This window comes from Globicephala melas, chromosome 18 (genome assembly GCF_963455315.2).
Source record: "Globicephala melas chromosome 18, mGloMel1.2, whole genome shotgun sequence".
Lineage (NCBI taxonomy): Eukaryota > Metazoa > Chordata > Mammalia > Artiodactyla > Delphinidae > Globicephala > Globicephala melas.
In genome coordinates this window covers 15,342,716-15,356,190 of record NC_083331.1, presented here as the reverse complement: position 1 = coordinate 15,356,190, position 13,475 = coordinate 15,342,716, and the positions used below count along the sequence as shown (strand labels likewise).

The following is a 13,475-nucleotide window of genomic DNA, read 5'->3' as shown; positions in this document are numbered from 1 at the left end:
GGGTAGTTTCTCCACCCATTTTTTGGATAGTTGGCTAATACCAAATTTTAGAATAATAATAGAAATAGAAGTGAGGAAGCTTTTGTTTGTGTTTTATAATTACTTAAAATGTTTTATAGGTACTTCTCCCAAGGTACTAAAATACTTGTATTTATTGTCTGTGAACTGTAAGCAGTAAGGTCTCATTTATGTATTCTACGTAGACTATTATTTTTAGCAAACTTCTTCTATGAAAATATAATATAGTAAATAAAGTGATTTGCCATATAAAAATTTAAAAGTGTTGCCTTACTAGTTTTCTTTACACATAGGTAGAAGAAATCTAGTAACAGTTTGTACATGCAAAGTAAAAATCTAAGCATGTAAAGTGTCTGCGTTTTAGTTTTGAAAACGAGGTTGGTGTGTGATTTGCCCTCCATTTTAATGTTAGAATTGCCTTAGTTTCAGAGCTGGTGCCCAGAGTTTCCCACAAAAGGTTTCCTGCATCTGCTGGCTGTTGCTGATAAGAATCCAGTGTTTAAGCCTTTTGTTTATCTAAGGAAATTCCTGTTAGGTGTGTTCCCCTTTGTTTTCGGTAGTAGCCCAGTGAGTCGGCCATAAGAATTGTACACAACACTCTATTCTTTTAGCAAAATCCTTTTGCAGATGGGGGATACTTTCCTGTATGGAATTAAGATGGGCACCAGCCCATCAGAACCTGTTAACCGCTGTTCTGTATGGATTGAAAGAGTGTTCAATTAATGATAAGCTTTTTTTTGGTTTTTAAAAATAACATCTGTGGATATCAGGTGATATTCTACACTGGAAGTATATTTTTGGTAATTTGAAATACATGAATTATAAATATGTCTAAGTTTGAAGAGGCCTTTGAAGTGGATATTCATTGTAGTAAATTGAACAATTGATGGGTTTTATTTAGATATGTTTTGGTGGTATGTTTTTCTTTCGTGATGGCCACTCTAGTCAAGGCTACGAGTTTAATCTGTGTAATATTCAGAGGCTGAGGTTTATGGTTTCAGTTAAATCACACCTGCTATTAAAGCCAAAAGGGTTGGGCCCAAAGAAGTATTCCTGCAGCTGCATGTTACCATTTTCAGCCAGGAAAGCTTTACAACACCTTTGATTCTTGAGCTCCTGTCTAGAAATGGTTTTGGGAAAAACCAGTGACAAATTTTCTTTCTTGTGTCAAAGAACAGTAAATAATATCTTCTGAACTATTACTTATGTCATCTTTTGTTTGTTTAATCAATAACTGTTTCCTCTTTGAAAATTTGAAAAATTGTTTTTTGCAGTTTGTTTTGGAAATTTGATGGTTTATTCCTAGAATAAGGTAGATTTAGCACTTGTGTAAATATTCGTATAAATAAATTGATATTTGTAAGAAAATTTCATACATTTTTATCATAGGGGAGAAGATAGAGTGCTTCATTGCTTTAAAACATCTAAATTCTTTAGACAGATTCCAATAAAAGCTCATTTCTCATTTTAGGCCTTCGAAGACCTCAGCAAGCTGATGGTCAAGGTATATGTCATTTACATTTATTAAATTCATACCAATTATGAGACACTTTTGAAAATACATTTTGTTAGCAGACACTTTGGGGACATTATTTCTTTTCAATCTTTTACTGTTCTCTCGACAGGCTAAGGAAATGGTGGAGTTATCAAAATCCATTGCTAATAAGATTAAAGACAAGCAAGGTGACATCACAGAAGATGAGGTAAATAGATTGCTTTTTTAAGGCATTAGAAACTAGATTACACAAATAATGCATGGACGTTTTGGTGGTTTACCAGCTTGCTTTCTTAATGTAGTGTTTGATTTCTTTTAGGACTTGAAGATATATGAAAGTACTAAAGAAAAAATCAACCATAAAAACTTTGTTAGTTCTAGCAGGATTAAAGGATATTTCAGTACCTTTTCCTGGAGTGTAGAAAACAGAGGTATTGAAATGTGTAAGAAGTGATTGTTTTAGACATATCCATAATTTTGATATGTTTTATTTAAATTTGTTTACAGTCTGGTCACAGCCATTTTCCTTTCGAAGTTTTTGGTTGTATCACTTGGTTGGCATTAAACAGAGCATAGTTGTCATCTAAGTCTCCTCTGCCACCAAAATTGGGGGGAAAATGGAGTATAAGATACTAAGACAGGAGAAGGAAGAATGATAATTAGATTTATGCAGGGAAGTACTAGAAATCCACTCTTACATAGTTCACAGCATAGAAACACAGTAGAAGAGATGGGTAGATATAGAAACAATGGAGTAGAACTGAATGTCTGATGGAAGGATTTTATACGTTGGGTGGAGAGACTTATTCTGCATAGTCTTTTTGTGCATTTTCTCCTCTCATTATAGACCATCAGGTTTAAATCCTATTTGCTGAGCATGGGAATAGCTAACCCGGTTACCAGGGAGACGTACGGCTCGGGCACACAGTACCACATGCAGCTGGCCAAACAGCTGGCTGGAATATTGCAGGCACCTTTGGAGGTAAAAACAAAACCTAAACGGTCTCTTTAAATTGTGTTCAGTTATTTCTGTGCCATCAGAAATCTTAAGAGCATAACTCCGTTCACAATATGGTTACTATTCAACCAACATGTTATTTTTCCTTTTGGTAATATTAAACTAGTTCATTGATTCTTTGTCAGTAATTTTCTAAATTGTTTTTAATTTCCATTTCAGATATCTAAATCTGTTTGATGTAATTATTTCTTATCTCTTGTTTTCAAAAGGAAATATATAATCTGTATATATTTTCATATATTGTGTACTATTAATAATTTCATAATACAGTTTCATCTTCTAGTCATTATTCAGGCAATCAAAGCTTTATTAAAACAGTTGTATTAAGAAATATTTCAAACATATGACAAAATACAATAGTGTAATGAATCCCTATGTGCCCATCATCCAGCTTCTTCTGTAAGCCAGCCTTCACTTAAAATTGTTTTAAAGGAAATCCCAGACATCACATCACTTTATCTGTAAACATTTCAGTATGTGATTATAGTGATAAAGACACCTTTAAATGTAATTATAATCCCCTTTCACATGTAAAAGTTAAAAAATAATTTTTTAATATTATCAGATACCTAGCTAGTGTTCACATTTTCTCTTATAGTTGATTTGTTCAAACCAGGGTACATTGCAAATGTTTGATTTCTCTCTCAAGTGTTTTTGTTTTTTTAAATTCTATGGGTTTTCCCTTCTCCCATATAATAAATCTCCCATACAGTAAATTTTTATTTACTGAAGAAACTAGTAGTTTGTCTTATAGAGTGTCTCAGAGTATGGATTTTGCTAATTTGTAAGTCACCATGCCTCCCTGTCCTGTGTAGTCCCTGTAAACTGTTAGTTATATCTAGAAGTTCTTTCTTTTTTTTTTTTTTTCTGACAAGAATATCTTATAGAGGGTGTTGAGCATTTCCATCAGGAGGTACATAATATCTGATTGTCTTTTTTTTGTGATGTTAACAGCCACTGACAATCATTATCTAGATCTGTTACTTCATTAGGGGTTGATAATAATGGTGATATTATTATTTAATTCTATAATTTCTTCAGTTATTAGCTGGAATAGCTTAAAGCATTTAAATACACTTTTTGAAGGGACTTCCCTGGTGGCGCAGTGGTTAAGAATCCACCTGCTAATGCAGGGGACACAGGTTGGAGCCCTGGTCTGGGAAGATCCCACATGCCATGGATCAGCTAAGCCCGTGAGCCACAACTACTGAGCCCACGTGCCACAACTACTGAAGCCTGTGCTCCTAGAGCCCGTGCTCCACAACAAGAGAAGCCACCGCAATGAGAAGCCCGAACACCTTCTCACTAGAGAAGACACTTTCTACACTAGACACTTTCACTAGATACTTCTCACTAGACACTTTCTCACTAGAGAAAGCCTGTGTGCAGCAACGAAGACCCCATGCAGCCAAAAAGAAAAAAAAAAAAAAGATAAATAGGGCTTCCCTGGTGGCGCAGTGGTTGAGAGTCCGCCTGCCGATGCAGGGGACACGGGTTCGTGCCCCGGTCCGGGAAGATCCCACATGCCGCAGAGCGGCTGGGCCCGTGAGCCATGGCCGCTGAGCCTGCGCGTCCGGAGCCTGTGCTCCGCAACGGGAGGGGCCACAACAGTGAGAGGCCCGCGTTCCGCAAAAAAAATAAATAAAAAATAAATAAATAAATAACTTTATAAAAATAAATAAATACACTGAAACATGGTGTACAACCCCTTTTCATTTAAGTAAATGTTAAAATGTTAAAAGTAATAATGACAGTAAAGTCCAAATATGGAATTTGAAGTGCCTCGTGGTATCTGAATTGGTTCCCTGTGTGTAAATATAGTTTTCAAAAGCTTCTTAAGAGATTTTATGACTTCTGATTTCACTCTGATTATGATTTCTGTTAAGAAATGCTAACTGGTCCTAATTATAATGCTTTTTATTTTATATTTTAACAGGAACGAGGGGGAATAATGTCACTCACGGAGGTGTACTGTTTAGTAAACCGAGCTCGAGGAATGGAAGTAAGAATAGAATATTTAGATATTCTTTTAGCTAAATATAGACTTGATACAATACAAATTCCCCTACAGTGAATACAATTTGAGGAAGGGTTGTGAATATCAAAACTATTTTGAGAAGCAGTGTGGCGCAGTGAAAAGAATACTGCCCTGGGATCTAGGAGATAAATTCTGTTCCTGGTTTTGCTGAATGCCCTTGAGTAGCTTCCTTAACCTCTCTGGAGCTCAGAGGTTTTTTTACCTTTAAAATAGGGTTTGCGGCTTCCCTGGTGGCGCAGTGGTTGGGGGTCCGCCTGCCGATGTGGGGTGCGTGGGTTCGTGCCCCGGTCCGGGAGGATCCCGCGTGTCGCGGAGCAGCTGGGCCTGTGGGCCGTGGCCACTGGGATTGCGCGTCCGGAGCCTGTGCTCCGCGGCGGGAGGGGCTGCAGTGGTCAGGGACCCGCGTACTGCAAAAAAAAATAAAATAAAATAGGGTTTGGACCGAATGATACCTTAAAGCTCTGAGAGTCTGTGTTTGTATTGTGATGAACAAGATTGTGCCTGATGCCCTTTCTCTGTGATAGTTAACTGTTTTGAGTGAACTTGGTTGGACTCAGGTTGCCTGTAGGTAATACAGAAAGAAAGCCGCCCTGCCTCTTTGGCTCAGAATCAGCAGTGGCTATACTTCAGCTCTCACTGCCTGTTCAACACCCAGCTAGCTGTCTTTGGCCTCCAAGGGTCTGTCTGTGCACTCTCTGTGCCCTTGAAGTAGAACACAGTTTTGTGGTGTCAGCAGTCACCTCCACGCAGACAACTCACACACATCTCTCCAGCGCTCACCCCGGTCTCACGGGTTAAGCCTCTGTTCTGCATTTTTATTTTAACAGTCATCATAACCGCCACCAGTGGATACTTACCATCACTCTGCACGTGTTATCCATTTATCCTCCCAGTAACTCAGTGAGGTAGCTACTTTTACTGTCCCCATTTAGGGGATGATTAGGGGATGAGGACATTAAGGCTTAGAAAGATTAAGTAACTTGACCACAGCTGCACTTGGAGACAGTGTTTTAGACAGGGACTGGAACCCAGGCTGGGCTGGCTCCAGAACCATTCTGTGTGACTGACACCTGTGCTGGTCACCACCACGCAGGACCGATTCTTCAAGCCCATGTGGTCTGGAAGGGTAGCCTCTACCTAGCTACATGTGATGACTGTGAACTTGAAATGTAGTTAGTCCAAATTGAGATGTGCTGTAAGCATAAATTACACACGGGATTTAGAAGACTTAGTACAGAATAAGAAGTGTTAATTAGCTCATTAATGATTTTTTATATCAATTATATGGTGAACTTTAGCATCTATTAGGTTGAATAAAATATATGTATTAAAATGAATTTCGCCTGTTTATTTTCTTTTAATGTGGCTACTAGAAGATTTTAAATTACGTACGTGACTTGTATTATATTTCTATGGATAGTACTGCTTTAATGAAAAGAAGTCTTTTGCTTCTTTGTTAATCCTATTTGCCTTGTAGTGACTAAGCCACCTAAAATCCTTGATACATGATAATTTTACAATATCCTCTTCTGTTTTAGTGGTCGTTATAATTATATAGCATCACTCTATTAATTTGCAGTGTAAACTGGTAAACTGGATTTTTTTTCCCCACCAGTTGCTCTCACCAGAAGATTTAGTGAATGCATGCAAGATGCTGGAAGAGCTGAAATTACCTCTCAGGTAAAAGAACCTCTGCAGGAAGTTTGCCAACTATAGGCACGATTCCACCCTGAGTAGACAGGACAGCCCTGCAGGTCTGCCATCCTGCGTGGTGAACCAGCATATATATTGCCCCTCTTGAAGTTTATATCACACATGGGCAGAATTCACCTGGCACCACGGACACCTCTGTCAACCCGGCTTCCATCCTTATCAGGGCTGTGTGGGGCCTCAGGGGCTGGTAGTGGGCCTCTTGCCGCTGGGGCAGGAGGTGAGAACGTGGGCTCCTCCCATGCGGTCACAGTGACCAGTCCCTCTGCCCTTAACAAAAAGTAGACAGGCATAGTTATTTAGCATGTAGATTATAGTTCAGAACTTCATTAACTGTTTATTCATGAGCTTTTTAATTAGGCCTTAGTTACCCGTGGTCATTGTATTTCAAATGTTCTTTTGTGTTAATATTGCCCTCAGTCCTGGCATAAATGAAAGTAAAAAATATTTGCACTTCCTCAGGGGCCCGAGATCCCAGATATTCACGGCTTTGTCCTCCCGTCTGTGATTTTTAGGCTACGTGTGTTTGACAGCGGCGTCATGGTAATTGAACTTCAGTCCCACAAGGAGGAGGAAACAGTGGCCTCAGCCTTGGAGACGGTATGGGGACCCGGTTTCCTCCCTCCGTTGTTAGACCTTGCCACAGAAGACCCCAATGCTTAGCAACTTGAGAAACAGGATTTCCTTTTAAATTCAACTTTACTGACAAGTAATATTCACAGACCCAATTGAAAATGGTTTCTCATTAACTATGAATAACTGTTCATCACATTTATACTTTGAAAGCGCCTTGAAACTTGCCAACACTCATAACATCTTGTGAGTAAGGGGAGTTAGAATGAGTGAGGTGCTTGCTCTCTTTCTGTTTGAAACTCAGTCTTGAAAATATGTTTTGAACTTTGTAAATCAGTGTTACCCATGATTGAAGTTTTTCTTTCAGTATTACCCACATAAGCTGCATTACCCTACAAATTGTTTTGTGAAAGAATTGCTTCAAAATATACAGAAAGCAAGTGTAGTTTAGATGGGTTTTACTGGGCAAACTGCTATTACTCGTTAGGATCCTTGAAATATTATCGCCTCATAGCTTCTGTGGTGAGCCTGTATAATTTGAATAACTCGCAGTTATTATACTTCTTATTTTAAACTCGATGAAAGTCCCAAGGCTATAGATACTTCTATCACATATTTAAAACTAATCCTATGTATAACGGTCCTTCAGTGGCGCATGTACTATGCACTCAGTTAGAATTTGTTATATGTTCCTTTTCAGACTGTGGAATAGTTCTTTTTAGGCATTAGTATAGTGCCTTTATTATATTATATAGGGTTTCATGATGTTTTAGCCTTCACCGTGTTTGTTCTGGGTTCTTCAACCTTTGTAGACTTAAGCATTAGTGAAGAAGATTTAGTTCTAGAGTGAACAGTCTTTGGAATTTAGTAGAAAATTCAGTAAATTATTTCCCAAGTATACTGTTAGATAGTACCCCCAGGTTAGTACCTAGGTGGCCTAAATGATCACATTTTTTCCTGCTGTGTGTTTCTGTTAGGTTTCAGAAAAGGGATCTCTAACATCAGAAGAGTTTGCTAAGCTTGTGGGAATGTCTGTCCTCCTGGCTAAAGAAAGGTAAGCAAGGGCTTTGCTCGTCACTTACAACTATCATTTGTGTTTCTGAATGGGTGGATGATGGTGTTTTTATCCCTTGACTCCTAGGTTGCTTCTTGCCGAGAAGATGGGCCATCTTTGCCGAGATGACTCAGTGGAAGGCTTGCGGTTTTACCCAAATTTATTTATGACACAGAGCTAAGAGTTTTGTATTTGAAATAACTTGTTACCGGGATACTTGCATCATGTAGAGGTTGTATGACATTGAGCTAAGGGTAAACCCTGATAAACCGAGAATTTACTGGAACTTCACAGTATAATATAAAACCCTTTTAATTTCTCCCTAAATATTATGATCCAGGAAGTTTCTTTAGGATAAATATAGGAAAATATAGAAAGATGAATGCCAATATGAATTTGAAATCATGCTACAGTTGTATAGAAACCCTCTGAGTTTAACTTGAAATATGGTGGATTTTAACTTGATCTTCAAATCTGACCATTTTTGAAAGAAGAGAATTTAGTTCATGGGGGAAGAAAGAGAGAAGTTGCATGTTTGGACAGGTTAGATCATTATTTTGGTGTGACTGAAATTCACCTGAATTATAAATGAAGTTTTTCTCTGCATTTAGTGTGCACATTTTGGGGGTTTTTCATGAAACAGTTTATACCTACAGTGTAGTTTAAGAACCTGATGACATTGGAGCAGAATATCCAACTGCAGGATATCATCTGAGGCTCTTCCTAAGGGCTTTTAGAAGCAGCCATAGGCATGTCTTCAGCAGACCAAATAAAGCACCTTAAAAAAAAGAGAGAATTTTATTTGACTTACGTCTACATAATCTGACGAGTTTCTTTTCTTTTTTTTTAAGTGATGATTTCATGGCTGGCATTTAAAGAATGCAACTATGTCATTTTGTTTCAAAAATGCTGTAGATTTTGAAAGTGAATGAACGAGCTGTATAGACATGCCTAGAGATATGGTTACAGATTTGGAAAGTAGACGGTTCAGGATTTCCCTAGGATTGTTGTGTGGGTAGAGGGACTGGCAGGACCTTTAACTCACTTTACAGGAACCTTGGTGCTCTTGTACCTCAAAGCCAAGGATGGAAAATACAGAGTGGGAACATAATATGTCTCCTTTTCCTTCCCTAAAGAAGGAGTTTCAGTGCTGAATTTTTAAAATCTTTCTATCATATTCTAGCAATATTTTTTTCCTTTACCCCACACATTCTAAGTTGTGTGGAGAAACTGTCTCACTAAAAAGTATTACTGAGATAACAAAAACAGGCTAATATATTGAATCTAGATTGCTTGAGTTTTCCAGTGGACTGCCTGACTTTGTTACTGCTACGTAGCGTACGGTATGTTGGCATTACCTCAAACTCAGGGACTCAGAAGGAGAACCCCTTTCTAAGACTGAATTGGCAGTGGAAGGTAGTGATGGGTTTTGGCCAAGCATCTAGAAGGGATAGTATCTGTACTGAGAGAACCTTTAAGACCGGGAGGTGGGGATACCCAAGCTCAGACCCTGGGACCCCTGAGATGTCCTCGCTGAGAGAGTTGGAAGGCCAGTGCTGGGGCCTCTGCAAATGCCCTTTGGGGAAGGTCCAGGGATCCTCAGCTGCGAACCCAGGGAATCCCTGCCAGTGCAGCCAGAGTCAGTCCCTGATCCCTGTCACTGCTCTGCATCCTCCAGTGTCACGGGAATGTTGTGGCCGAGGCATCCCGCCTTAGTCTTTGTTTTCCGAACGTGTCACTGATTCCACGTTGTGATGACAGATCCCTTAATTCCCCCATCGCTCGGCCTCAGGTTTCTTTGGGGGGAAATTCAGTGTCTGGCTACCTAAGCCTTTCGGGCCATTGTTACGGTTGTTTGTATATCACTCCTCTCTCTGGGATGCACTCACTCTCACACTGCCCTGGCAAACTTGTATGCATACACACACACACACACACACACACACACACACACACACGATATCTCATACACGCAATATCTCATCTGCCTAAGGCTTTTTAAAACTACACAGATGAATAATCTGTTTCACTAGTTGGAATGAGTTGCAACTAAGATTGTTTGAGCTACTGGGTCTGGCTCTAATGGTCTGAATTCATTACAGCAAACTCCTATAATTCAGAATATTTATTTACACTAGTGTGACAACACATGAACAAAAATGGAGCAGTCTGAATTGTATAAAGTGAACTAAAGAGGAAGAAAAGTGACATGGATATATTTTGCAAATGTCACATTAGTTAAAAAACAGGTATGAACGATTTTATTGTTTTAAAGTGGGCATTCTTCAGTTTCCAGACCTCTATATGTATATTTTTATCCTTTTTTTTTTTTCTGTGTTTTTGCCAAATAAGGTGTCATTTTGGTCCTTTGTTGGTAGGGGTTATGTTTAAATACAACCAATCAGGCCCTAAGTGCAAAAAAGTTCTGTCTTGGTGCTTATCACTATTATAATATTATTTTTGCTTTTCTAACTTTGCTCTTAGGAGCATAAATCTGTTTGTAGCTTTATGGTAATAGAATATTTCTAGCCACATACTGTCAAAAATTTTTTTACACTGTACAAGTGAAGAATGTTTTCAGGGTTAAATGATTGGTATTAATATATACCAGTCATTTTGCAATTATCGCAAAATTTAAAAACGAGTTTTTCTAAACTTGGTGTTCTTTTTAAATACTCTTTGGAAAATATATGAAAATGATAACCCTTTAGTCAGAATAAGCCCATGTGTTAAGATTTTTTCTTTTAGATTTTATAATCAAGAGTTCATTATAAACATTTATGACCTCAAGCTCCTACTAGTTTAGTTGTTTTAAAAGAATGGGAAATGGCTCACAAACATTTTATTTTTAATTCTTGATGTGAATTCCACTGTCGACTGACTGTGTGTATCTGTGTGCGTGTACTGTCTCTTCTTCCCTGTTACCAGACTAAGCCGACCAGCATTTATCATGTCATCATTCTCATGCTCAAATACTTAAAATGGTTGTCCTTTGCCCGAGAGTCTCAGAGTTTCCACTGTGGTACGACAGAGTCACAGCTCAGAAGGTGGGTGGGTTTTAAGGGCTGTGCTGTGGATGGAATCGAGCATGCTCAAAATGATCCTTGAAAATCTATATAATCTTACAATTCGAATGCCTGGAGGGTGATACAGGGGTGTGAATATTTATGAATATAGTAAGTAAAATATATAACAAAAACTACATATCAACAGTAGACTTTTGTAGTACCAATAATTAAAACTATTTAAATGTTTCTTTTTTTCACTTTGCTGATAGGTATGGTTGCATTTATGTAAATGTATTGCTAATCCCATCCCTTATGATAGATCGTAAGTGTAAGCTCCACAGGGGCAGAGATTTTTATCTGTTTTGTTCATGGATGTGTCCTCAGAGCCTAGAGCGAGGCCTGGCACACGGTAAGCATTCAATAAATGTCTACCGAATGAATGACCTCCAACGTGTATGCCTATTTATCATTTGGCTTCACTTTACCCTACTTTATCTCCCATTCAATTCAATACAAAGAAACGTTTTTGAATACCTGTCGACTTTGTGTGAGGAACAGGGCCACTGGGGGATACAGAAGTGAATAAGATGTGGCCCCTGCCTTTAAGAGGATGGCCTTGTTGGGAAATAGACTCATAGCAACCTTAGTTGATGATGAGACGAAGTGTGTGCCGTGGAAGGGGCACAGGTACCGTGCTTGGAGGACGGAGGAAGAGGTCTTCAGTTCTGACGGAGGAGGGTCTGGGAAGGCCTCATGGGAGAGGAGAAGCTGGTGCACTAGTTTCACAAGAACCCAGAGATGGTCAGGGGCAGGCATTGGGTCAGAGAGCAACAGGAGGTCTGTCCCTTCCTGCACCTGGGGCACATTGTCCTTGTCCAGACTTCCCTTTGTTATTTCCTCCCATCCACCCACCCCCACCCCCAATAATCAAAACCAAACTTTGCTCAATCCCACCTGTTCTGGAAAAATCTGTTTCCAGTACACAACTCTGCTATTCCTAAACTCCATTAAGAGTTATTGTCTCTCCCATATACTTGACTGTCTTTTGCCATGTTCTCTAATTGTTATCTTAATGCCATAAGAAAACAAGAGAAATTGGGTTTCTTTAAGTTCAAGGAATATCATATAACACTTCTTTGGACGTCTCACTGGCCTAGGTCAGTGATTGTACATGGTAGATTCCTAGTTAAGCATTAACTAAATCGAGTGGTTTTTGAATTATAATGTGTCATGAGTTGAGTCTGAAACCTAAGTCTGTATCCTTTACCCTCTTCCCTAAAGGCTTTCTTATCCAGACTTGTCCGGGCTCAGCCTGTCTGAGATACACTGTCTTAACTCAGATTCCATGCATGGGCCATATCCATGATGTGGGAAGCACTCCAGAAAAGTCAGGTTAACACACATGTAAGATCTTGTTATCACAGTGTGAAAACTGAGTCATTCGTGTTCCTCCCTGTGTTCCGATAATCACGAGTCAGTTAAAGCTTGTCTCTCAGAGTATTATCTAGGGGGAAAAACATTTCCCCATTTATTTAAAGGGTGTATTGATATAGTGAATACATTTTACACAATTTGCAAAAGATCCTTAGACCAGTCGCTCACTCAGAAAAAGAACTCAAGATATCTTGTCAGCCAGCTTGTTTTAGTTCAATACAGCCAAGACAGTACCACTGTTCTTTTGAAAGCTTTTTTCTTCACATCTATGTTGCCTTCTTTTATTTTATTTAAAAATATTTTTTAAACATCTTTATTGGAGTATAATTGCGTTACACTGTTGTGTTAGTTACTGCTGTATAACAAAGTGAATCAGCTATACATATACATATATCCCCATATCCCCCTCCCTCTTGCGTCTCCCTCCCACCCCTCTAGGTGGACACAAAGCACAGAGCTGATCTCTCTGTGCTATGCAGCTGCTTCCCACTAGCCATCTATTTTACATTTGGTCGCGTGTATATATGTCAGTGCCACTCTCTCACTTCATCTCAGCTTACGCTTCCCCCTCCCCGTGTCCTCAAGTCCATTCTCTACATCTGCGTCTTTATTCCTGTCCTGCCCTTAGGTTCTTCAGAACCACTTTTATTTATTATTTTTTTTAAAGAAGATGTTGCAGGTAGGAGTTTATTAATTAATTTATTTTTACTGTGTTGGGTCTTCGTTTCTGTGTGAGGGCTTTCTCTAGTTGTGGAAAGCGGGGGGCACTCTTCATCGCGGTGCGCGGGCCTCTCACTATCGCGGCCTCTCTTGTTGCGGAGCACGGGCTCCAGACGCACAGGCTCAGTAGTTGTGGCTCACGGGCCTAGTTGCTCTGTGGTATGTGGGATCTTCCCAGACCAGGGCTCGAACCCGTGTCCCCTGCATTAGCAGGCAAACTCTCAACCACTGCGCCACCAGGGAAGCCCCACTTTTATTTTTTTTTAGATTCCATATATATGTGTTAGCATACGGTATTTGTTTTTCTCTTTCTGACTTCACTCTGTGTGACAGACTCTAGGTCCATCCACCTCACTACAACTCAATTTCGTTTCTTTTTATGGCCGAGTAATATTCCATTGTATATA

General features: G+C 39.3%; 1 protein-coding gene across 1 annotated transcript in view; it reads left to right on the top strand.

Annotated features, from left to right (window-relative positions):
• The window catches only part of VPS36 (vacuolar protein sorting 36 homolog), a 33,399-nt gene extending 22,042 nt beyond the window's left edge, over positions 1 to 11,357 (top strand). Inside the window, exons 7-14 of the mRNA XM_030882423.2 lie at positions 1,490 to 1,522; positions 1,644 to 1,721; positions 2,361 to 2,495; positions 4,468 to 4,533; positions 6,185 to 6,249; positions 6,795 to 6,879; positions 7,830 to 7,906; positions 7,994 to 11,357. Of these exons, the coding sequence (XP_030738283.1) occupies positions 1,490 to 1,522; positions 1,644 to 1,721; positions 2,361 to 2,495; positions 4,468 to 4,533; positions 6,185 to 6,249; positions 6,795 to 6,879; positions 7,830 to 7,906; positions 7,994 to 8,087 (633 nt within the window). The 3' untranslated portion in view covers positions 8,088 to 11,357. The remainder of the gene's footprint in view (positions 1 to 1,489; positions 1,523 to 1,643; positions 1,722 to 2,360; positions 2,496 to 4,467; positions 4,534 to 6,184; positions 6,250 to 6,794; positions 6,880 to 7,829; positions 7,907 to 7,993) is intronic.
• The last annotated feature ends 2,118 nt before the right edge of the window (positions 11,358 to 13,475 follow it).